The sequence below is a fragment of the Labeo rohita genome, chromosome 6, assembly GCF_022985175.1.
Source record: "Labeo rohita strain BAU-BD-2019 chromosome 6, IGBB_LRoh.1.0, whole genome shotgun sequence".
NCBI lineage: Eukaryota > Metazoa > Chordata > Actinopteri > Cypriniformes > Cyprinidae > Labeo > Labeo rohita.
Window position 1 is genome coordinate 31,735,390 of NC_066874.1, and position 27,943 is coordinate 31,763,332.

The window sequence follows — 27,943 nt, forward strand, 5'->3', positions numbered from 1 at the left end:
TGAAATTCCTGTGAATTAATTACTGGAGAAGCACTTTTATTGGTGAACGATCCTGACAAATAAAAAAAAAATACACTCACATTCACACACACTCAAAACATTTTCCTCCAACACATTGAGAGTGAATTAAAAAAACAACTATTTGCATTGTAAACGTTAAGGAGAGGTGAAAGAGCAAGGAATTATTCCTATAAATATTGCAACATCGCAGCCATATGGAAAGACATACATAAATACAAGAATACTCTATAGATTTAGAAAAGGAGAGTGCAAAACCATTCTGATGAGTCCTTAATACTCTCAATACATGTGAGAATAAATGTGTGTTTGTGTGTGTGCTTGTGTTTGTTGTATTCCCAACACTGTGTTGATGAGGGAAGCTGACAAACCAGTGGGGAAAGTGAGTCAGGAAAGTCAGGGAAAGACAGATAAGGGAAGAGGGTGTGACTAATCAGATGAGTGCTGCGTCCTGATTGGCTGCTTTAGGTGAGGTGGCTCTTAGAGACCAGCATCATTGTAGGTCGGGCCGGGAACCTTCAGGATGCTCTGGGCGTTTTCCTCCACCAGGGGGCGCCATTTCACTTCTCCTGTTAAAAGCAGGTCCTCTCCATCCAGAGCATCGATGAACTGCATCTGTGTGGGGAAATGAACATCTGTATCATCAGCTGGCGAGTCTGGGCCTGCTATATAATGAAAGTACATTCTGACCAAAAAAGTTGAACTGTGTATTCAGGACAAAGCTGCTGCTTTTTTTCAGAAATGTCAGGTTGGAGCAAGCTGCCACTAGGGTTATTATAGTTGTTAAAAAACAACCACCCCACAAAAAAATAAAAAAATAATGTTTTTTTTTTTTTAAAGTCTCTTATGCTCATCAAGACTGCATTTATTTAATAAAAAATACAGAAAAAAACAGTAATACTGCAAAATGTTATTACAATATAAAGTAATGTTTTTTATTTTAATATATTTAAAAATATAATTTATTTATACGATGCAAAGCTGAATTTTCATCAGCTGTTACTCCAGTCTTGAGTGTCACATGATCCTTCAGAAATCATTCTAATATATTCTGATATAATATATATCAGTGCTGGAAACAGTTGTGTTGCTTAATATTTTTTGGAACCTGTGATACTTTTTTTCAGGATTCTTTTCAAAAAGTTAAAGTTAAAGTAAAAAGTTAAAAAGAACAGCATTTATTTGAAATAGAAATCTTTTCTAACAATATCCACTACTGTTCAAAAGTTTGGGGTCAGTACATTTTTATTTTTATTTTTTGAAAGAAATTAATGTTTTTATTCACCAGGGATGCGTTAAATATATAAAAAGTGATATTATAGATTTACATTGTTAGAAAAGATTTATATTCTGAATAAACACTGTTCTTTTTAACTAGTTATTCATCAAAGAATTCGGGAAAAAAAAGAATCACAGGTTCCAAAAAAAATATTAGGCAGCACTACTGTTTCCAACGTTGATAATTCAAATAATTTAAATAATAATAATAAAAAAATATATATATATATATATATATATATATGTCACATGGGTTATATGTATTGTAACATTATACAATTGTTGTTAAAACAGTGTTGTGATTTTACATATTTGCAGATTCATGACCGATTTAGTGTTTCTTAAGTGTTTTATGGTTTAATGTGCACTGAAAAGCACTAAAAGGTGGAATGCACTAAAAAGCATTCCAATGCAAATATGCTCTGGAAGAGGGTTTTTTGTACTTTATCTAGTGCTTAAAACTTCAAAAAGTATTATCACATCTGTGGTAATAAATAGCAGCTTCCCATTGTGAAAATGTCCCATTAAAAAAAACAAGTGTGCATGTGTATATTTACGTGTGTAAATGTTCAATAGCTTTTTTTGTTGTTGTTGCGAAGACATTAAGATACGTAAATAAGTAATGCAAAAAAAAAGAAAAAAAAAAAGTTGTCTATAGTGAAAAGTGTGACAACTAGCCCCGGTTAACTCTGCAGTGAATTCAAAATACAAGAGAGGTCCAAATGCAGAGGCTAAACCTCACAGCGAGCCTGATCGATTCCAGGCTCAATTGACATCACTTCTATAACAGCGCTGTAAAAAGACAGGCCTCAATGAATTTACCTCCTAGTGTTTAAAACAGGCAAACTAATAAAAACTGGATGACAGTGAAGACATCTGTGCTAATGAACGCAGGACCAGAGAAGCGTTTTGGGAAATAATCACAGATGTAAACTCAACGGACAGACAGTTACAGACTGAGCCATGCTTAAAACCACTGCTAAACACTTAGATATACACTGCTGTTGAAAAGTTTGGGGTCAGTATGAATTTTTTATAAAGATATTACACTTTAAATACACAAGGATGCATTAAACTGATCCAATGACAAGGTAAAAACATTTCGAATGTTGCAAATGATTATAGTTTCAAATAAACGCTGTTTTTTAAATGTATTAGTCAAGAAATCCTGGGAAGATCATGTTTTCCACAAAAATATGAAGCAGCACAACTGTTTTCAACATTGATAATAATAAGATATGTTCTTGAGCAGAAATCACAATATTAGAATGATTTCTGAAGGATCATGTGACACTGAAGTTTGGAGTAATGATGCTGAAAATTCAGGTTTGATCACAAAAATAAATTACATCTTAAAATATATTCAAACTGAAAAAACAGTTATTTGAAATTGTAATAATATTTTGCAGTATTACAGGTTTTATTGTTTTTTTTTGTTTGTTTTTTTTGCCTTGGTGAGCATAAGAGACTTCTTTTAAAAGGAAATGAAATGAAAAAAAAAAATCCTACAGATTCCAAACTTTTAATTGGTAGTATATGACCCCATATATATATATATATATATATATATATATATATATATATATATATATATATATATATATATATATATATATATATATAATAAATGCATAGATTTACAATTTTTTTTTAAAGATATTAAACTTTTAATACACAAAGTATTAAAGTATTTTAAAGTAAAAACATTTAAAATGTTGCAAATGATTTCAGTTTTAAATAAAAATTCAAAAAAAAAAAAAAAAAATTGTGGAAAAATCATGGTTTCCACTGTTTCCACAGTGTTTGGGATCAGCAAGACTTGCAATGTTTTTTTAAAGTTTCTTATGCTCATCAAGGCTGCATTTATTTGATTAAAAAAAAAAAACATCAATATTGCAAAATGTTGTTACAATATAAAATAATGATTTTTATTTTAATATACTTTAAAGCATAATTTATTCCTGTGATGCAAAGCTGAATTTTTATCAGCTGTTGTGGGGTCAGTACATTTTTATTCTTTCTTTTTTTAAAGAAATTAATACTTTTATTCACCAAGGACGTGTTAAATGCTGTTCTTTTTAACTTATTTATCAAAGAATCCTGAAAAAAAAAAAAAAGAAACACATGTTCCAAAAAAATATTTGGCAGCACAATGGATTCCAACACTGATAATTCTAATAATAAATCAGCATATTAGAATGATTTCTGAAGGATCATGTGACACTTAAGACTGGAGTAACAGCTGATGAAAATTCAGCTTTGCATCACATGAATAAATTATATTTTAAAGTATATTAAAATTAAAACCATTATTTTATATTGTAATAACATTTTAATCAAATAAATGCAGCCTTGATGAGCATAAGAGACTTCTTTAAAAAACATTACATGTCCCAAACCTTTGAGCTATATATATATATATATATATATATATAGGAAGACTTTTAAAAACATCTTCTTTTCATAGAAAAAAGGAAGTCATATGGTCTTGGAATGAGGCTGAGTAAATGTGCTTATTTGGGGTGAAATATCATGTCGTCCGTTTCATTTCCGAAGTCAAACTCCCATCTCAGCTCGGAAAAAAGTTTCCACACTTTAAATGAGCCAGTGGAGCATTCTTAATGCTGCAGGAGTTTAAAAACAGAAAGTCAAACACACACACACACGATGATGTCAGAGCTAGCGGGTGTTTGTCGAGAGCAATTAGCGTTGAATAACGACGCAGTCAAGCACCGGCGCACATATGCGAGCGCACCGTGTGACTTCATCAGGAGAGGCCGCTGTAGTCATGGCGACGGTGTCCCTCTCTGCGCTGTGTCATCAGTCGCTGCCATGCTTCATGTGCTGCACCTGTGACTGTTTTCTTTTCTTTTCACCTTCTCACTCGCTCCAGCTCTCCTTCTGCTTCTTGCTCTATCCTGGGCTAAGCAGGCCCCTGACGCTCGGGGGCCGACGGATGACGCTTATTTGTTGTTTTTCTTTCTTTTCTCAGAATGCCTGCAGGCACCGCGTATAACGCACACCTCGCGCAAACGCTCTCGTTTGTAATAAATTCCTGCCCGCACCTGTAATGAGCTCATGGCCCCGGCAGTGATGGAGAACCATCGTGTGCTTTGTTGCTTGATGGGGAACTTTGATCCAGATAATCATGCACTGATACATAATCACATAAAAGGTCACAAAGTAAAGCCTAAAGGCTTATCAGACATAAAAACATTATAATATACAGTAATAAACATAAGTGTTTAATACTTTTGAAATCTAACAAAGAAAGAGAAAAGTAAGAGCCAACATACGATCAGCAAGTCTTATTTTGGGATAATGGTCATCAGACTATACAGTATCCTGTTTATTACAGGCCAATTTGTCCAATAAATAAATAACTAAAAACAAAACTCTTAGCACCACCTATGACAGTAATAGGTTTTTGTAATCATGAACTATAGCAAGCATCACTATGAAAAAACCTGTGCAAATGAACAATAATTTACTATTTTACAAAGATAGTTTTTAATTAATTTTCACAAAATTAAATAACCCCCAAAATATAATAAAATAAAACAAGAAACATAAAATAGAAAGACAGAAATATTAAAAATAAGATATTAAATAAAAAAATTAAATAAATATATGGATATGAATATCAAATAAACAAGAAAATAAAAATATATTAAATTAAAAAAAAAAATACATATATGAATAATCTCACTGACAAAGGACAAAATAAAATAAAAATACCATTAAAAAATGAAATATATTATTATTATATATTGGACTATAAAAATAATATATTAAAATATAAAAAAGGAAAATTAATAAATGTATGAATATGAATAAATATGAAAAATAAATAAATATATAAATAATCCTTATTGTCAAAGGACAAAATAAAATAAAAATATCATAAAGAATAAAATATAAAGACAAAAATATATATAAAAAAATAAGATATTAAAAATAAGATATTAAAATATTTTAAAATTGGAAAATTAAAAAAATATATATGAATATGAATAAATATCTGAATATTAATAAATATATGAATATGAATATATGAAAAAAAGGAAAAATAAATAAATATATAAATAATCCTTATTGTCAAAGGACAAAATAAAATAAAAATACAATAAAGATTAAAATATAAAAAAATATATTAAAAATAGAATATTAAAATATAAAAACAAATTAAAATAAATATATGAATAAACATGCATTTATTTGATCAAGAACACAGTAAAAGCTAGAATCGTAGAACGTTAAATAAAAAGCACTTTGAAATTTGAAAATTTTAAATTTAAATCTTTTGTTACATTTGATAAATTCAATGCATCCTTGCTGAATAGAAGTATTAATTTCTTTCAAAATACGTTTGAATAGCAGTGTAGCATGTAAAGTTCGTATTGCAACTTGGACATTAAAATTAAAATATACCCAAATGAACTGGAAACGAGTGAATTCAGAATCAACACATGAATCTGAATCGGGAAATCTGTACCAATTATCCGCCATAATTTTAATACAATAAACTATGCACCAACAAACACATTGTGAACTCCAGACCAAAATTGACTGCTGCACTTTTCAAAATTAAATCACAGCAGTGATACTCATAATCTCGATTGTTTTTAATTAATGGTGTAGCTCTAGCGTTCATATTGCTGAGGCTGAGGAAAGGCTCATGTAGGGGTGAAAGGGAAGGGAAAGCTCTCCACCAACACACAGTAAATGCTGAACCCAATGAATGTCACATTATGGGGTGGAGATGGGGGCGTTTGCTTGTTAAACACAGTGCCAGTTGATCTGAGTGACGGAGTGGGTGACGTACAGCACTCCAATGTGTTTATGTGTGTGAGGAAGTCGGTGCTGTATATACACACGTCTCTGTTTACACAGGAGTAGAGAACTGGCCTCTGACCATCTACACACACATAAACGTGTGCAAAACACACACTGACCTGTTTGCGGACGTATTCGACCATCATCTCGAGCTGTCTGGGGTCTTCACACTGTCTGTTGAACATGTTTCTCCAGAGCGCCGCCGCAAGAACGCAGTCGTCTGACAGAATTCCCTAAAACATACAGAAGAGACACATGAGATGTGTTTACAGAAATACCAAACTTACTGTTAACTCTTGACAGTTCTTGAATGGCAGTTATGATATGCAAAACTAGTGTTGAAAATAGTCAACAACTTTGGGGTTAACCTCTTACCTCATCATAACCAAAAAGTGCAGCGTAGAACGTCTCCGTCATCACCTTCATGCTCTCCTTTCTCTGAATGGCATCAATCTATGAAAAAGGTAACATAAAACAATGAATTAAAACACAGTACTCAGGCCAATTAATCACGTCACCATTTTCTGCCTTGATATTATTGGTATTAGGCAACTCTAATACAAAAAAAAGTAAATCACCTGTCAAAGGGAACAAAATAAAAATAAACAAAAATAAATTAAAACAAACATAAAAATAAACTTGAAATAATAATAAAACAAAATAAATAAATGGATAAATTATTAACAACAAAATAAATAATTAAATTAAAATAATAATAAATCTAAACTTCAAAAAAAAAAAAAATTACCAAACAAAAAAATGAAAATAAATAAATAAATAAATAAAAGCATCGATCTATGAAAACGGTAATGTGAAACAATGAATTAAAATACAATATTCAGACCATTTCACCATAACTAGAAACAGACTGAAACAAACTCGGGCCAATTAATCACAAGTCACCATTTTCTGCCTTGATATTATTGGTATCAGGCAACCCTAATACAAAAAAGTAAATAATCTGTCAAAGGGGGCAAAATAAAAATAAACAAAAATAAATTAAAACTAAAATAAAAATAAACTTAAAATCATAATAAAACTAAATAAACACAGAAATTATTAACAAAAGTAAATTAAATTAAAATAATAATAAATCTAAACTTCAATCTAGGAAAAAGGCAATGTGAAACAATGAACAAAAATACAATATTCAGACCATTTAACATTTCTGCCTTGATATTATTGATATTATTTAAAATAAAAAAAACTTAAAAAAAAAAAAAAAAAAAATAATAATAATAATAATAATTTATATATATATATATATATATATATATATATAAATAATTTATATATTGATATATATTAAATTATATTATATATTAATTAATTAAAAAAAATGAATTAAATTAAAATAATAAAACTAAACTTAAAAAAAAAAATACCAAACAAAAAAAAAAATGAAAATAGATAAAATAAATAAATAGATAAATTATTATTAGAAAACAAAATAAAAGAAAAAGTACCAGCCATTTTGGATATAAATAAATAAAACTTAAAAAGGAAACAAACAAAAAAAAGGTAAGTAAATAAATAAATAAATAAAATAAATAAATTATTCATAAAAAATATAAAATAAAATAAAATAAAATAAAATAAAATAAATGAACATAATAATACAACTGAAAAATACAATCATGTCATATGTTGAGCAAAAGAAATAAAAAGTGAAGATTCTTCATTGTGACTTTTGTTTACTCTGTAAAGCATCAAGGTCCAGTAAAACAATGAGGTAAAACACAATATTTACACCAGTTTAGACATTTAGTAACCAACAGAAATATTGGCCAGGACAATTAATCATAATTTACAATTTCTTGATTGTGTACTGGCCAATAATTATGTTGAAAAAGTTAAATAATTCTATTGTCAAAAGGTATAAAACTAAAAACTAAAATAAAAAAAATAGTTATTAATGGGACCCTAAAAACAGCCATTGCAAAGTATAATCATAAAACACCATGAGCAAAAAAAACAAAAAAACAAAAACAAAAGAAAAGAAAATGTGAGTGAAGATTCTTCATTGTGACTTTTGTTTGTTATCATTTAGATAATTAAAATACAACAAAACTATATTTACACCAATTTAGCTTAACTAGTGACAGACTGAAAAAAAAGAAAAGGAAAAGAATCAGCCATTAACTAAACTGTCTCATCACGAAAAGTACAATCACATCATACAATGGGGGAAAAAAAAAATTCTCACAGCGTGACTTTAGTTTTATTTGTAAAGCATCATTTAGATGCTAACAGGTGATGAAGCGGTTTGAGTCTCTGCCTAATACTGAGATCACAGTTATGTGTTCAGTCAAAGCTGGAATAGTCCTTGGCATTAAATATCAAACATGTGGACGATAATGCAACAATCTTAACCTCGAAAACAAAAGCAGGACTGGATCTGAAGCGAGGGGCCTGCCCAGGTGCTTCGCTCCATATGAATCTAAACACACAATGGCCACAGACACCAACCCCTGGGAGGTTTTGGGTGGGGAGATTTTCAAAACAAGTGTGTTTATTCTTAAGTCTTGTATGTCGGCTTTTCTGCATGCTTGGAGTGCGTCGGGTCACAGCGTGTGTGTCTTCGTGTGCGCACGGGGCAGAAAAGCACCTGTGCATAATTACGCAGACCTGCAAATAATCAATCTCATCTGGCTGTGCTTTAACTCTTCTACCCGCCCCGTCTTCTCTGCACGCTCGCTCTCCTTTGTGTTTCTGCCCACAGACCCAAACATTCGACACAAGTATGCGAACGTTCACTCGGAGCAATTCTCTTTCGCTTTCAGAGAAAATCTGAGTGAATGATTACTACTTCTGGTCACCAAATGAATCAATGAACAAATCAACTGAATAAAATCTGAATTAATGATTCAAATATTTACTGAAATACCTAAAAGGACTCTCACTAGTCACCAACTACTGGTCACCAAATGAATCAATGAACAAGTCAACCGATTCAAATGGCTGTTTTTGAACAAATAGTGATTGATATAGTGAGTGATTGATTCAAACTGACTGTACTGAAATACTCAAAAGGACAGCGGTCTGCTGGTCACTGAATGAATCAAATAAGCGAATTGATTCAAATGATTCTTTCTGAACAAATATGAGTAACAGATTCAAATATTTACTAAAATACTCCAAAGGATGCTCACTAGTCACCAACTACTGGTCACCAAATGAATCAATGATTGATTCAAAGGACTCTTTTTGAACAATTCTGAGTGAATGATTCAAATATTTACTGAAACACTCAAAAGAACACTCACCAGTCACTAACTACTGGTCACCAAACAAATCAATATACAAAACAACTGATTCAAACTCTTTGAGCAAATATGAGTGATTGATTCAAATTTTTAGTGAAATACTCAAAAGGATGCTCACTAGTCACCAACTACTGGTCGCCAAATGAATCAATGAACAAGTCACCTGATTCAAATGATTCTTTCTGAATAAATGAGTAACAGATTCAAATATTTACTAAAATACTCAAAAGGACGCTCAATAGTCGCCAACTACTGGTCACCAAATGAATCAATGATTGATTCAAAAAACTCTTTTTGAACAACTCTGAGTGAATGATTCAAATATTTACTGAAACACTCAAAAGAACACTCACCAGTCACTAACTACTGGTCACCAAACAAATCAATGAACAAGACAACTGATTCAAACAACTCTTTGAGCAAATAGGAATGACTGATTCAAATATTTAGTGAAATACTCAAAAGGACACTCACTAGTCACCGACTGTTGGTCACCAAATTAATCAATGAACATCAACTGATTCAAATGACACTTTTGGAACAAATCTGAGTGAATGATTTAGATATTCACTGAAATACTCAAAAGGACACTCACTAGTCGCCAACTACTGGTCGCCAAATGAATCAATGAACAAGTCAACTGATTCAAATGATTCTTTCTGAACAATTATGAGTAACAGATTCAAATATTTACTAAAATACTCAAAAGGACGCTCACTAGTTACCAACTACTGGTTGCCAAATGAATCAATGAACAAGTCAACTGATTCAAAAGACTCTTTTGGAACAAATCTGAGTGAATGATTTAGATTTCACTGAAATACTCAAAAGAACACTCACTGGCCGTCAACTACTGGTTACCAAATGAATCAATTAACAAATCAATTGATTCAAATGACACTTTTAGAACAAATCTGAGTGAATGATTCAGATATTCACTGAAATACTCAAAAGGACACTCACTGGCCTTCAAATACTGGTTCACAAATTAATCAATTAACAAGTCAATTGATTCACACAACTCTTTTTGAACAAATCTGAGTGAATGATTCAGATATTCACTTAAATGCTCAAAAGGACGCTCACTAGTCGCCAACTATTGGTCATCAAATGAATCAATAAACAAGTCAACTGATTCAAATGGCTCTTTTTGAACAAATAGGAGTGACTGATTCAAATATTCACTAAAATTAACAAGTCAACTAATTCAAATGACTCCTTTGGAACTCTTTTGGAAGAAATCTGAGTGAATGATTCAAATATCCACTGAAATACTCAAAAGAACACTCACTAGTCATCAACTACTAGTCACCAAATGATTAAATAAATTCACTGGAATACTCAAAAGGACGCTCACCACTTGCCAACTACTGGTCACCTAATGAATCAATGAACAAGTCAACTGATTCACATGAATCTTTGAACAAATCTGACTGAATAATTCAAGTATTCACTGAAATACTCAAAGGACACCAACCAGTTGCCAACTAGTGGTCAACAAATGAATCAATGAATAAGTCAACTCATTCAAATGACTCGTTTTGAACAAATCATAGTGAATAATTTAATTATGCACTAACATACTCAAAAAGACACTCACCAGTCACCAATTACTGGTCACCAAATGTCAGTTCAGCTATAAGCAGTTGAACAGAAGGAAAATGTGTCGTTATTCAGCTCAGTTTAGTTTAATGTTAATTCGCTGCGGTGCCTCTGCAGTCAAATGGATATTTCTGAATATTAAGTCTTAAGCCCAAATTAGCATGCCAAAGCAAACCTTAATCTTTTTGCTGAACAGAATCAAAAGATTCAAATCACATGAATGACCTCAGACTCCAGATTCCCATAACCTTGGAATCAGAGAATCGATTCTTTTTAGAACAGACTTCTAGTCACTATTTTTATATTAACCACTGTCATAATGGATCAGTGTTTGAGTAAAGATGTTTGTAACCACCAAAGTAATGCATAGTAACGTTTACATACTTCACTATATTTCTTTTCTCCTTTCACTTGCTTCCCGTCTTTAATTTTTCCCTCCCAGTGTCCACCCTGATCTCTCCCATTCATCCATCTTCGTCCCTTCATCCTCCTTTCCCGTGTTGTGACGCAGGTCGGTAAAACCAGGCTGGGATATTTAATCCCTCGCACTAATCAGGCCGAGGCACCAAAAACTTGCTTGAGAAGCAGAATCTCGCTCCTATACCGCCAAATTAGTGTCATATCTCACTTCACTGTTATTACTACGGCTTAGAAAAACTCCCGAATCACACACACACGGCCCGGCACACTCGTGAGTGTGTGTAGAGGTAAAGTTCAAGGGGGGCTGGTCTAACATGGCACAAATGACAAGTATTTTAGCACAATTAGGCGAAGTAACCTAACCGTGGTGAGGATTGAGTGAGTGGGGGTCCTTCCATTTCCAGCGCTGTAACTGTATCCCGATCCAACAGGACGGACCCGTTACGGAGCTGCCAGACACGCTGATTACACTCCGTTTACACACGATTTTTCACAGCTTAAAAAATAACGCGTTCGGGGCCGGGCACAAAGGGAAATACCTCCTCACTTCTGACCTGTGAAAACAGACTTCCACATCAGGTCAAAGTGTGCGCACATGTGCCCGTCTTCACAAAGCTGGCATTCCCAGCGAATACAAGCTGTTAAAGGCTTAGTTCACTTCCAGAACAAAACATTACAGATAATTTACTCACCCCCTTGCCATCCAAGATGCTCATGTCTTTCTTTCTTCAGTCGTAAAGAAATTATGTTTTTTTGAGGAAACATTTCAGCATTTTTGTCCATATAATGGACTGATATGGTGCCCTGATTTTGAACTTTCAAAATGCAGTTTAAATGCGGCTTCAAACGATCCCAAATGTGGTTGTAAATGATCCCAGTCGAGAAAGAAGGGTCTTATCTAGCATAACGATCGGTTATTTTCATAAAAATAATACAATTTATATACTTTTTAATGTCAAACGCTCGTCTTGTCTCACTTTGCCTGGACTGTTTTTTCTGGTTCATGACAGTTAGGGTATGTCGAAAAACTCCCATCTCGTGTTCTCCCTCAACTTCAAAGTCGTCCTATATCACTGTTTTACCTTTTTTGTTAGGGGTGTTTGATCTTCTTTGCATGTTTACTTTGCAAAGACTGGGTCGGTACTTCTGCAGCTATGTAGGATGATTTTGAAATGATTTTTGAAGTTTAGTGAGAAAATACGATTGGAGTTTTTCGACATACCCTAACTGTCTTGAACCATAATTCAAGAGATGAGCGTTTGAGAAAAAGTATAAAAAGTTCGTTTGAAGCCGCATTTAAACTGCATTTTGGAAGTTCAAAATCGGGGCACCATATCAGTCCATTATATGAAGAAAAATGCTGAAATGTTTTCCTCAAAAAACAATTTCTTTACAACTGAAGAAAGAAAGACATAAACATCTTGTACGACAAGGGGGTGAGTACATTATATGTGAATCTGTTTTGGAAGTGGACTTCTCCTTTAAAGTAACTTTATTTTTAAGAGTGTTCCTTGAATTTTTGATTTAAAAAAAAAAAGAAAAATGATTTTAAATAAATAATTAAAACATTTAAATAAATAATATTAAAACTATCTTTCTGGTGGAATTAGTCACTGCAAAGCAGAATAAATAGTAATTCTAATAGTAAAAAATAAAAGTGTCTATCTATAAATATTAATACTTAATTTGTTTATGCATAATATCTGTAAATAAGGCACGAATAAAAGGATCAAAATAACTGAATAAATAAATGGTCAAGTTACTTGTTTGGCCACATTGAACATGAAATCTGACACAAAAACAGTCAGTCAGAACATATTTGATTTTTATTATGCAGTTATGCTGAGCAGAATAATGGACCAATAAGATTTTAAGTAGGCGGAGCTAAGCCTGCAAGTCAAACCAAAATGAGCTACACTTTAAGGGATAGTTCACCCAAAACTGAAAATTCTGTCATTAACTACTCACCATCGTGTCATTCCAAACCTGTAAGACCTTCGTTTATCTTCAGAACACAAATTAAGATATTTTTGATGAATCCAAGAGCTTTCTGATCCTGTATAGACAGCAACACAACTGACACACAAGGGCCAAAAAAGGTAGTAAGAACATCATTAAAATAGTCCAGTTGACATCAATTGATTAATCTTGATTTTGCAAAGCTATGAGAATAATCCAAAGATAAACAAAGGACTTCCAGGCTTGAAACGTCATGAGGGTGAGTAATTAATGACAGACTTTTCACTTCTGGTGAGCTATTCCTTTAACGTCTTTAATTTTTTATTTACTAAAAATACAAGCAAAAAAATAATAATTCTGCCTCGTTGCTAATGTGTAATTCTAGCGAATTTTCTCTGCAGGAGAACCTACAAGAATTCAAGTGAAAGAGAGACTGTGATGGAAAATGAGGTCATTTTTCTACGGTGCCACTCGATGGCCGCTGCCAGGACTGAGAGGTCAAATGTCTTCGTTCCCGAACGCACCCGCAGCCAAAACGTACGCCACCCCACGACCCCATTCACATCTCATTGAAAATCACGTCACACCAACATACATGCTCCGAAAAACCGAGGGCAACTTCATACACGTGATGGAAGCGAACTGCTGGGCAAAGTGACAAGTCAAAAGTCAAACGCCTTTTCCATTTCACACACGCTTAATTTCATACAATATGTGAACGAGTTCTGATCAGGAGAGCAGGATAATTGATGACTGAGCATGTTTATTTAGGCGTTCGTTAATGAGCCAATTGCAACTATACATAAACGGGCCAATAGGAGGAAATGATGTCATTTGTGTCAGAAAATGTCAGTTTTAATTTAAAAAAAAACAATGGACTACAATAGCCCATTAGGAATGCAATATTTAAATATTTAAATAAATATTTATTTATATTAATATCCAAATTATATATCTTCAATAACTAAGGTGGAATTGATGAACAATTCCACATGCTCCTTTTTTAATTTTACCTATAAATCATTTATGTCATGAACCAGAACAACATGTTTATGGACTCTACATTGGTACACTGAGGTTTAACAAATAAAAAAAAAAAAAAAAAAAACCACATAAGGTGCCATTTTGGTCTATGACATAAAACGAGTTTGACACTCCTAGCTAGGGGGCAACTTTAGGAGCCCGAATTTCATTTGGCCTTAAATTTTAGGCTTATTATTAATATACACACTGCAATTCCAATGTTAAATTGATAATAAGCTTGTAAAATCTTACTGGCTGAACAGAGCACCTGAAAAACGAGAGGATTATATTAAGAGTCCTCGTGAAAAAATGGAGATTTTTGATTTATGGGCTCTGGGAGAGGGGGAAAAGTGACACTATGGAAAAAGTCATTGCACAGCGTGGCATAAGAGAGGTGCTGAGTTCATAAAACACACACACACACACAAATGTGGACATTTAAAGTGCACTTATTTTACTCCAGTGCTCACTGTCTTTCTCTCACACAAGTCTCATTAAGGCTTCTTACTGAGTAAGATGGGAAGAGAGGTCAATCACATTAAAAAGTCTTTTCACACTATACTTAACCCAGTCAATGTCAAACCTAGCTCAAGCTAGTATTACACAAAAAGGGACAGTCCACTCAAAAAAAAAACTGCGTTATGGTTCTTTCATCTTTCTCAAAATTTTATGTAATTGTAGGAAGATTCCAAACAGCACACCAATAAAACTTTACTTTTGTATTCCCCAAAAGAATTTTAGTCATGCAGGTTTGGAATGACATGAATGATGAGAATTTTCATATTTTAGTGAACTATTGCTTTAAAACAGTGCGTCTCGAACCCCTAACGGTACGCATTTTGGATGTTTTCCTAATCTGACACATCCATTTCAGGTCTTGGAGTCGCTACTAAGGAGTTGATGAGTTGAATCAGGTGTGTTTGATTAGGGAGACGTACAAAATATGCAGTGTACTTCTGGCACACCAGGACCAGGGTTGGGAAACACTGCTTTAAGACAAACAGAGTGTACATGCTGACGGTTTCACAGATGGACGAGAAGCTATAAATATAGACGCATGTACATATTGTGTTCTTTAGACTGGATCGACTGCATATTTTTCAAAATTAACTTTTTAATTTTCTAATTAACTGATTAATTAGAATTTTAAATTTGCCAATATGATTTCAGAATTTTCATTTTTCCAATGTGTTCTAAGAAGCAACAGTAGATGGAGAGCACCAGAATCAAGCAAAAAGTAGGGTTTAAAGACATTTAATACAAGTTAAACTTTTTAACTTTAAACTAGCGATGGGAAGTTTGGATCATTTTACAGACTCGGACCTTTGAGTCTTGTTCGGCAAAATGAACGAATCTTTTGGAGTCATTTCGTTCAATTCGTTCATTTTAGCAAAATATAATTAAAATGTTACGTGTTACTTCCCTAACACATCTACTGCTTACACAAACGTTGATCACACTACAAACAAGACAAAACTATAATGCTATAAGAAACAGAAAAGATTAATTCACTGTTTACCTGGGTCTTTAGTTTATGATTATCTCACCTCTTATCTGACAAGTTTTCGGGTTTGAGTCGTTCGTTAATCACGTGACAGCCCCATAAACTCAACCAATGCAGTCTGAGCTGGAAAGAGAACTGATTAGTTCATCTATCGAGTCTTCGTGTTCGAGTCGTTCGTTCATCACGTGACAGCCCCATAAGATGAACGAATGACTCCGAAAACCTGAAGACTCGAAACAGGTGAACTAATTCCAGTACAGAACCTAATAGGATGTTGCGCATGCGCGACTGAAGGAATCAATCCCCGAGATGACTCGTTCTTCCCGAGTCACATAAGAGATTCGTTAACAAAACGTTCAAGAAAGACCCATCACCATTTCAAAACATCTTAAAAACACTACGCACTAATAAAATAAAATAAAATAAAATAAAATCTATTACATTATATACATGTATATACTCACATATATGTATATATTTAAAAAAATATATTTGTAGGTATATTTATTTAAACTTGTAAATAATTTATATAAGATATAAATATAAATATTTTGTATGTGTGTGCATTTATATATACATAATGAATATACACAGTACACACATATATAGTACGTAAACAAACTTTAATTTAAATGCGATTAATCCTTTCGCAGCTCTAATACGCATCAGCTTTAAAAATATATATAAAACGTATAAATAACCTTAATCAACTAATCACCAATCTGCTAAACCAAATATATGGACAAAAAAATAAAATAAAAAAATTAAATAAATTGAATTCACACGCATATGTAAATATTAAAAAAATATGTGTATGTATATATATTTAAACTAATATAATTTATATTAGAAATAAATATAAATATTTTGTATGGGTATGTATATATACATAATAAATATACACAGTACACACACATATAGTATCTAAACATGAACTTTTATTTAGAATTTTATTAATCGCGATTAATCATTTTGCAGCCCTAATAAGTATCAGCTCTAAAAGTATATATATATATATATAAAGTAATAAACTTAACTAACTAAATCACCAACCTGCTTAACTAAATATATGGACAAAATATAAATAAAATAAAATATATATTTTTTTTATTAAAATAAAAATTTAATTAAAATAAAATCCAAGGCAAAATGCAACAGAAAAAAATTCTTATATTTTTTTTAAAAGTTTGCTTCCAAACCTTGTTTTCTAATAAACCCTGACACTGAATATTGTTGGCTCTGTGACAAACTGTTTTTACTCCTCTTTGTAAACTGCTTTGGATAAATGCATAAATGTAAATGCAAACAATCAAATGTCCATTTGAACACTTGTACAAGGAAAAAAAACTTGTACAGGGATTATGTGCAAACTTTCTAAGAGCTAATGAGATCATGAAGCACTACAAAATCAACAAAAAAAAAAAACAAAAAAAAACTACATAATCCCGTTGACCTCACAAATCAAACAGATGGTAACCTCACTACTCAGGATGAATTACCAACCCTGGATTAGCATTAAATGTGAAAGGCTCAACAAATCTACCATGCAATTTGCCACAGCGCCAAAAGTAAACACACAAAGCACAACATCTTGTTTACCAAGAACTTAAAAGATTTTGGGTTTGAGCTCTCTCAGAGAACAAAGCTTACTCTATTCTAAGCCAAAAAAACCTAAGAGCTGTTCCCTCGGATAAATAAACTACTCGGCGACTCAAAACTGCTAATACTCTAACTGACAGTCAAAAGAAATCTGTCGACGGCTGGCTCACGTCCAGCCTTTGCATGCTCTGGCATATCCATAAGGTCGCGGTGACTGATTAGCCGCCGCTGGTTTGATCTGGTTCATGTTAACGGTGTTATGCAATCATCCAGGCCACTGCTATATGTTGTGTGCTGTATGTACTTGACATGCACAGATCTGGACCGAGCTGCACTCGTTCTTTAAAGCAATACTAATTCAGTCCTACTATTAAGATTAAGACAGAAGGTAGAAGAGATGGGGGGATGTCAACAAAGAGAAGTGTGGGGAAAGAGAGAGAGATTTCTGTTTTCACAGCTGGGCTGAAGTCTTGTTCCCACCCTTTCTGACAGCAGTTCCCCTAAGGCGCCTTGCGTTGGCTTCCTCTCAAACACACACATATATATGCGTACTCTCTGCGCAGCAGAAGCATGTCATCTTTACTGACCTCGCAAAGATTTAAACACCTTTTGCTACTCCGCTGGACAGCGATCGGCTCCAAATGCCTCCACAGTCTGTAGAGCATAGTAATTACATCCGAAAACCTGAGTGTGTGTGTGTGAGGCAGTATTTTACTGTATTTCACCATTTCTCAACATATCCAAACAACAGAGCTGAGCATCAGTCATTTCACATGCTACAGCATTTGGTGGGGAAACTATGTGTTTTATAAAAAGCAGAAAGTACTTAGTACTTGATTCATGAGACTGATAGGCTGTGATGTCAGACACGTAAAAATGTCTGAATGTCAGATATATCAAAACAAATGGCATCTGGAAAATGAATAACGCAGGATCTTTTCTCTTCACAAACATTGTTTCCTTCATCATTTTTTGATGTGATGTTCGGGTGATTTTTACTGAAAGTATGAAGTCAGTTCTCCTCATGTTCACACAGGTGTACTTCATCAAACAGGACAAGTCCTCATCCAAAAAAGGAAAAATAATTTCTTTGTATGTTTTTATTTAGTTAGGGCAATGTTTTTTGGTGCAAACTGTAGTTTTTGTTTTTTTTTTGGAATTGACTTAAGGTAAACACATTTGCAAATAATCACATTTCACAAAGACAAAAGTGATCATTTTAATCTTCATTTTTAATCGTATGTCTATTGTTTTAGCATTTAAAATGTCTTTTTTGTTACATATTTAGCTTGGTAACTTTTTTACATTTTTGGAAAAAGTCTTTTACATTCTTACACTCACTGAGGCTGCATTTATGTGATCAAAAATTCAGTAAAATCAGTAATATTGTGAAATATTTTAACAATTTAAAATAACTGTTTTTTGTTTTAATATATTTTAAGATGTAATTTATTCTTGTGATGACAATGCTGACTTTTAGCATCATTACTCCAGTCTTCAGTGTCACATGATCCATCAGAATTTAGCCTCATATGCCAATTTGCTGCTCAAGAAGCATTTCTGACTATTATCAATGTAGAAAACAGATGCGCTCTGCTTCATATTTCTGTGGAAACTGCAATATATTTCTTTTAAGGATTCAACAAGAAGTTAAAAAGAAAAGCATTTATTTGAAATATAAATCTTTTGTAACAATATAAAAGTCTTTACTGTCACTTCTGATCAATTTAATGCATCCTACTGGCCCCAAATTTACATATACACTATCAGTCAAAAGTTTTTGGACAGTAAGATTTTTAATGCTTTTTTCTTCTGCTCACCAAGCCTGCATTTATTTCATCCAAAGTACAGCAAAAAAGTCAAATTTTAAAATATTTTTACTACTTAAAATAATTATTTTCTATTTGAATATATTTTAAAATGTAATTTATTCCTGTGATTTCAAAGATGAATTTTTAGCATCATTACTTCAGTCACATGATCCTTTAAAAATCATTCTAATATTCTGACCTGCTGCTCAAAAAAGAATTTATTATTATTATTTTGTTGAAAACAGTTGAGTAAAATGTTTTTAGGTTTCTTTGGTGAATAGAAAGTTAAGAAGAACAGCATTTATCTGAAATAGAAATCTTTTTGTAACTGTATTTACCATCACTTTTGATCCATTTAAAAAGGGAAGGAAAGGAAAGGACGTGACCCATGCTCAGAATTTGTGCTCTGCATTTAACCCATCCAAGTGCACACACACAGTAGTGAGTAGTGAACAAACACGCACACACACATCCCTAACCATTAGGCCACGGCTGACTCCAAGCTTTTGAATGGTATCATGTGACACTGAAGACTGGAGTAATGATGCTGAAAATTCAGCTTTGATCACAGGAATAAATTACTTTATTATTTTAAAATGTATTCAAATAGAAAGCAGTTATTTTAAATAGTAAAAATATTTCACACTATTGATGCTTTTGCTGTATGCTTTGGATCAAATATCAAATCCTCATTTATATAAATGATATGTTTAGTGTTTCGGATGTGCTTTCCCCCATCATATTTGCGGATGATACAACCCTTGTTCTTTCACATTCACATTTTAGTACGTTAATGAGCAATGCAAATATTGGCCTAGTTGCCTACACTGCTTGGTTCAAGTTAAATAAATTATCTTTAAATATTAAGAAATGTAATTTTGTTATTTTCAGTGGCAAAAAAAAATACAACAAAGAACTAGCGCGAATTAAAATTGGGCCTACAGAGATGCTTCAGTTAACAACAACAACATTTTTAGGAGTTATTATTGATGAAGGTTTGAGTTGGAGAGGACACATAGACTACGTTTGTGGCAAAATTAATAAGTCAATTGGTATAATAAGGAGGATTAGCCATCTTGTTACTACAAAATGTCTCCGTACCCTATATTATAGTTTAATTTATCCGTATTTGTCATATTCTAACATGGTGTGGGGGAGCACATTTCCAACAAAGCTACACAGAATTCTAATTCTCCAGAAACGGTTTGTCAGGATAGCGGCTCGTTCAGGTTCACACACATCTTCAGCTTCGCTATTTAAGAAATTGCAGATTTTATCAATTTTTGACATTAATATCTTCCAAATATGTGTTTTTATGTACAAATTATTTTTATCGGAAGGAAAGATTCCTGGTCAGTTTATGTTATACTTTAAAGCTAACTCAGCTGTTCATGCCCATAATACTAGGCAGATAATGGATCTCCATCCTCCAAATTTCACCACATGTAGAGGCCAATTTTCAATAAGATTTAAAGGTACACAGATATGGAATAGATTTTCTCATGTGGCGAGACAATGCACCTCAATAGAGAGCTTTAAAAGAGTTTTAAGAGGTTTGCTGATGAACTAGCTTGTGCGATTAGTTGATTCTATATTTTTCAGTGTATTTTCTTTTTACTGTGAAATGCTTGTTGTTTTATCACTAGTATTATCGTGACATATTTTTTGTTTGTTGTATTAGTTGTATTATATTGTGTTTTGCATTCTTTGGCTATGTTTTATCTTTCTTTGGTGGAGGCTTTAGATAAGCCATACTGGCTTTTTGCCTTCTCCGGCACTGAATATGCATCAGTATGTCCTTGGTGTTGTATTTCTTTTTTTTTTGTGCAAAATAAAAAAATAAATAAATAAATAAAAAATAAATGCAGGCTTGGTGAGCAGAAGAGAATAGAAATCCGTCCAAGCTGACAGATTATCACTATTGTGGATGGCAAAACACAAAAAGCACAAAATACTAATGGCAAGGCTTTTCAAAAGAAGTGGCTGAATCAAAAACACTTTTACTCACTCCCATAATCTTGCTCCTCTGCTCCACGTCCTCCCACATGGAGTGGACGATGTAACGGCACATGTACTTCCCAGCTCTGCCCTCCTGCCGCATCCGGACCAGACACATCCTGTCAGAGCAGAGCAGAGCAGAACGCTTACTTAAGACAGCCTGACAAGCCGAGTGCCTGTGTTACACTATGCTCTGTCAGGGTCTGCATAACCAGGAAACTTAAGAGATCAGCCAGACAACGCACTCGCATAAAGGAATTGTCTGAGTTAAATAGACAGCATCTTTGACCTGTGATGCTGATTACCACGGAAACTCTTTTTCACAAGCTGAGGGGCAAAAAAATGTTTTTTTCTGTGGCACAGATACTGTCACATGGTCTGGCATTGTTTCCCCACTCCATTTTTACTTTTGCAACCTACTGATTTATTACTGCTGTAGGCGATAAGAAGGTGTGAGGGTGTGTGTGTGTGTGCGCATGAATAAACTACTACTGGTGAGTTTGACTGAGTCCAGACTGAGTTTTTCTTGTCCATGTTTCTCTGCACAAACACAGTTAGTCATCGTGCGGACGCATGACTGCACGCGCAAACACTATGTGCCTTTAGCTGGAAGTGTACAGAGTGTTGGCGCCAAACCGCCACCATTAATCATAGTTCTCATTCCGATTATATCACATATTCACACGACAAGATCAGCCAATCCTGATCACCTGTGCATTACCATAGGTGACTTTGGTGACTGATGATAATTAATTAAATACTTCAATGACATTTGTAGCAAAATCCAAAATTTAATGAAGTATTAATTAAATACTCAATTACATAATGACATCTGTAGTAACATCTACATTAAATCCTAAATTTATATTAATTCAAAATGTAAATTTTTTGAAAAAAAAAAAGTTTTTTGATTTTGGAATTCACAAATTATTAAAAAAATATTTTTATAAACAAATCTATGCTTCTAGATCAATAATCAAAACAGCCAAAACAATAGAAAAAGAAAAAAAAATCTGGATATGGAAAATGTTTAAACAAAGGAAGAATGACAAGAAATATTAAAAATTAAGAAATATTTTTTAAATCTACACTACTTCTAGGTAACTTATCAAATCAAGACAGAGAAAGTAATTTTCCAGATTGACATGGCAAAATTAATAAATTTGGGCAAAACTGATTAAAAAATTATGAAAAAAAGTCAAAAATTAATTAAGAAAATTCCCCAAATCAAGAAATTAGTGAAAACTGCAGAGAGAAAAAAAAATAATGTTTTAAAACAAGAATGGGTGTTTTAAAGCACAAACTCACAAAAAATGATTGCAATCTCTGGTGAAAAAAAATTATTGATTTGTTTGTATTGTTGTTCAGGATGAATAGGTCCATTAAAACACCATTTGCAATTCACTTAGTGATGAATATTAATCAACTCAATGCTTTACATGAATAACTAATCCAGGATTTGGAATTTGCATGACACAATGTTGCAAATCTTTGTCCAAAAATTCACCAAATGTGGAGCTACACTGAATTCAAAATTTAAATTAATTCAAAATCATTAAGAAATTCAAAATTTAAATTTTCAAAAAACAAACAAACAAACAAACAAAATGTTTTTTGATTTTGGAATTCACGAAATTGCTAATTTTAAACAAATCTACACTTCTAGATCACTAATCAAAACAGCCAAAACAATAAAGTCCAAAAAATCTGGAAATGGAAAATTTGTAAACAAAGGAAGAATGACAAAATTATTACTTCTAGGTAACTAATCAAATCAAAACAATAATAATAAAAAAAAATTCTAGACTGACATGGCAAAATTAATAAAATCGGGCAATCCTGAAAATTATAAACTGCAGATTTAAAAAAAAAAAAAGTAAAAACTTAATTAAGAAAATTCCCAAAATTACAAAACTCTGGGAAACATAAAAATGAAAAATTACAGAGACAAAAAAAAAAGAAAAATTATGTTTTAAAACCAGAATGGGTGTTTTAAAGCACAAGCACAAACACACACATACACACACACACAAAAAGACTGCAATCTCTGGTGAAAAAAAATTCAAGAGTTGATTTGTTTGTGCTGTTGTTACTAAATATCAAAGAGTATCATTGCACTCTTCAGAATGAATAGGTCCTTCAACACTATTTACAATTGACTTTAGAGGATGAATTTTAATCAACTCAATGCCTTGCATGAATAACCAAATCCAGGATTTGGAATTTGCATGACACAATGTCGCAAAACTGCATCCAAAAACTCACCAAACATGGAGCTGTGCCACCAAGAACCAGGAGTTGAGCGTGTCAGGGAGAGAGCACTCTGGGAGAAAGAGAGGGAGTTCAGGACATCATAAGGGAAAACGAAAAAAACACAACATGTAGCCAAACCAATGCAAACTTGGGCTCTGATTCCAAAACCGCTATTGGGTTTACACCTGTTTTTTCCTCAGCTAAAGAAAACAACATAACACAGCTGTAAAGTGCCACATAAATCTTTCAGGTGCTGCTGAAAAGGTCCCTTTACGCTCATTTCAATGTTTCGGATAAAGTGAGGGGTGTTTAGGAGTTCTTCAAAAAATGTAAATGAGCATGACATAAGACTCATAAGGCCATAATATGGTCCAAAACGGAACGATTCGAAAATACTTACTTTCAAAAAATTCGTCATAGTTGATTCTTTCTACACAGCATGTGTACATGCGCAAGGCAGCTATCTTAATTTTCTGCAAGAGAAGAGAGACATTTGTGACACACATGATCAAAAAGCCACTCAATCCGGTGTGATCAAAAGCAGAAACTGATGAAATTGGTCACGACACGGCAGTGTTCACATTTTCAGTCCGGTCTACCGAGCCAAACATGTGCCCCAAAATGAAGCAGACATGCTGAAGTTTTAGACAGCCGTGATGCTGATGACTCTAGCATGAAAGGTCATCTCGGATTTCACAAAGTGTGGCCCCGGCTTTTGAAAACACAAAACAGGTAGCGGGACCAGATGAAATCATCATTCCAGCACCAAAACGTGACAGTGTCTACTTTAAAGTTGATTTGTTTGAGGGGAAATGCAACTTAAGACTGTGCCAATAAACTACTAGATTCAGACAATCTGGTTGTTGATTTCTGTAATATTTTCGTTTGTACTTCATCCCAAAATTAAAAATAAATAAATACATCAATACAAATAAAAATTAATATTTTTTAATATTATATATAGCATAAAAATGAGCATATTTTTACATTTCCTAATAAAAAAAAATGAATGGACTATTCCAATTTTTTTCGCAGCGACAGTTTCATGATAATTAAGCAAAACGCCCAACAAAATTCTCTATAATGCATGTCTTTTTATAGAAATTATTATTTGCAAAGGTGACTCTTACTATATTCTCATTACTGTAATAAAATAATGCATTATGCTTTATTATATGAGCAAATAAATACTTTTAAAAACATTGAAATAATCTCAATATTTCAATTAAATATATCTATATATATATATATTTGTTTTTTGCATTGCAGTAAATAAAATAATAATAATTAAAAATGAATGTAATTATGAAAATAAATGGAGCTAAATGAAAAAAAAATTATAATATTGATAATATTTAAACAGAATAAATAATTATTTCTTTTGATTTTGGCATGAAATATAACCCAGACATGTGTACGTTCTGAGATTAACATATCAAATTTTATGACAATAACATGTCAAATAAATTTTATAATTAAGCAAAACACCCAAACAAATTCTTTATAATGCAATGTATCTGGACATTTTATTTTGAGTATTTTTAAAGAAATTATTATTCGCAAAGGTGACTCTTACTATATTCTCATTACCGTAATAAAAAATGCTTTTTGTTTCATTATATGAGCATATAAATACTTTAACATTTAAATAATCTCAATATTTCAATTAAATGTCATTTTTTTCCAGATTGCATTTTTTCAGTAATAAAAAATAATAATAATGAACTTAGTAATGAAAATAAAGGGGGCTAAAGACAAAAAAATATTCAGAATATTTTAAATAAATAAATAATTATTTCTCTTGATTTTGGCATTAAATATAACCCAGCCATGTGTACATTTTAAGATTAACACATACATTTTTATGAAACATTATGATCACATGGGAGACATCAAATATAAAAGTGCACAATTAAAAAAAAAATTGTTTCGTAACACTAGATGAGGTTGTTTCTTTACCCATTTGTTGTATTTGAGGGGTCCGGTGAAGCCCATGGCCTCAATCAGTTTGGTGAAGGCCCCCACCTCTTCGTCTGTAGTCTGTGGGGTCTCTTTAACAGTATGCAGCTTGTAACAGAATATGGAAACATATTTGACATTAGAGCTATATAAAACACTGGCATGAACACATGGGTGCACACAAACAGTGCATATAAACAATATCACCGGCATGCTAATACAAAACAATCAGTTAAAAGTTGCATTTACTAAGGCTTTTCTAAGGCTTATTGAAAAACGTTATTACAATGTCAAATCTATCAGCTACTCCTGTTTAAAATCAGTATTTTACAATAATCTGCCAGCAAATCTCAGCTCAACCTGGGTACGCTTTATGGAGTCACTGCAGTGAAAATGTTCCCTCAAGCCACCACTATGGATGCAATAAAACCTTCCCCAAAGGATTTCTCACAGGGATTTTATGTTTTACTGCTATGATTAGGAATACTGACTAGTAGAAGTTTAGTAGGCTATAATAAGCGCTTGCCCTTTGGGGTCGTACAGGGAGGAAATGAGAATATATGTCTCTCAAGATCTTTAGACTTTTGGAATTTCAGAATCAGATACATAAATTATTTACTCTATACATAAATTATTTAAAACTAAAATTAGGCCACACCATAGTAAGCTTTCATTTGATAACATTGGTTAACTACATTAAGATGAACTAACAATAAACATAAAACAAAATACATTTTAAAAATCAAAAGGTGTATCCGTTAATATAACAAATACTGTAGCAAATGTATTGTTCATTGTCAATTTTAGCATTAACTTATGTTAACGAATGGGACTTTTTGTAGTATATATGTCTGGCAACATAATTTCCATATGTGACCCTGGACCACAAAACCAGTCTTAAGTCGCTGGGGTATATTTGTAGCAATAGCCAAAAATACATTGTACGGGTCAAAATTATTAATTTTTCTTTTATGGCAAAAATCATTAGGACATTAAGTAAAGATCATGTTCCATGAAGATATTTTGTAACATTCCTACTGTAAATATATGAAAACTTAATTTTTGATTAGTAATATACATTGTTAAGAACTTTATTTGGACAACTTTAAAGGTGATTTTCTCAATATTTAGATTTTTCTGCAACCTCAGATTCCAGATTTTCAAATAGTTGTATCTCGACCAAATATTGTCCTATCCGAACAAACCATACATCAATTGAAAGCTTATTTATTCAGTCTCAATTTTGAAAAACTGACCCTTATGACTGGTTTTGTGATCCAGGGTCACATATGACCATACTCGCATTTATGACTTTTAATCACTTTTAATTATGAAAACATAATATTTCACCCTAAAATCAACATAAAAGCATATTTTTGCTTTTTGCATTATGTCATAAAAATGATTGTTATCCATGGTGTCTCTCATTATTGTAATAAATTGATGCATTTAGTTTTATTACTCCACCTAGATAATATGAATTATAATTCTATGGCCTAAAATGCTTTCAGAGAACAAAAAATCTATAGAGACAAATGGAAATGGATGAGAAAATGCATCACACCTCTCTTGTGCTGTGAAGAGCTCGGCATTGTGGGTGATTGGGGACGCCTGCATCCGCTGTTATCCGGCAAGCCATTAAAGCCCTGGACTGACATGCATCTTGCTCAATAGCCTGGAAATCGAAATCTGACATTTGAATCTAGTTTGAAAGAAATAGGGTGTTTCTGACTTCTGATTATCCATTAATTGGTTCTAATATGAGTAATAAACTGACCAAGAAAAATACAAATATGCAAATGTTATAAAACACTATGTTAAATAAAAATATAAAAATATTACATACTAGAAGTTTGACAGAATTATGGCACAACGCACGGATAATAACAACAATAATTAAGAGATACACTTAAATGCACTCATTATTAAACCATATTAAATGTATAAACATATTTACATTCATATATTCATTTGTCACTCACACATTTTCTTTATTTATGCATAATGTCACCTGGTGTTGTAAAAGTACAGGTTAAGTACCATCATTATACTTCGAAATGTAAATAATGTAATTACTCCAAATTACATTTAGTGTCAGTCTTAGTACGTAAATGAGAACAACGTTTTAAAGGACCCAAATATAAAACACTTAAGTGATGTTACTGCCTTTTTGGATATTAAGGTCTCTATAAATTACCTTTCCGAGGACAGTTCTCGATGCTGAAGCGTTTAATAACTGTCTAACGGCGGACTGCAGCGGTCGCCGATACATGATTCCGCTAAAGTTACAATAATGGAGTATTATTGTAACTATAAAGCAGGAACCAGTTGCTGTTACTTTCTAACACGTTTTGTAACACTTTGTTTTCGTCCCTCCCCCTTTACAGCAATGTCAAAGAATCTGTCCCGCGGTTAAA

The 27,943-nt window shown here is 32.5% G+C and overlaps 1 protein-coding gene across 1 annotated transcript; it reads right to left on the reverse strand.

The window, feature by feature from the left end:
* On the reverse strand, positions 1–27,943 carry LOC127167359 (ubiquinol-cytochrome-c reductase complex assembly factor 1). Its single transcript, XM_051113359.1, has 9 exons — positions 27,724–27,943; positions 27,091–27,201; positions 25,527–25,634; positions 23,968–24,040; positions 23,580–23,637; positions 21,325–21,433; positions 6,508–6,585; positions 6,252–6,365; positions 1–633 (listed from the first exon to the last, which is right to left on the reverse strand). Exons 1-9 carry the CDS (start codon positions 27,796–27,798, stop codon positions 499–501), a joined length of 861 nt encoding a protein of 286 aa, XP_050969316.1. The 5' UTR covers positions 27,799–27,943; the 3' UTR covers positions 1–498.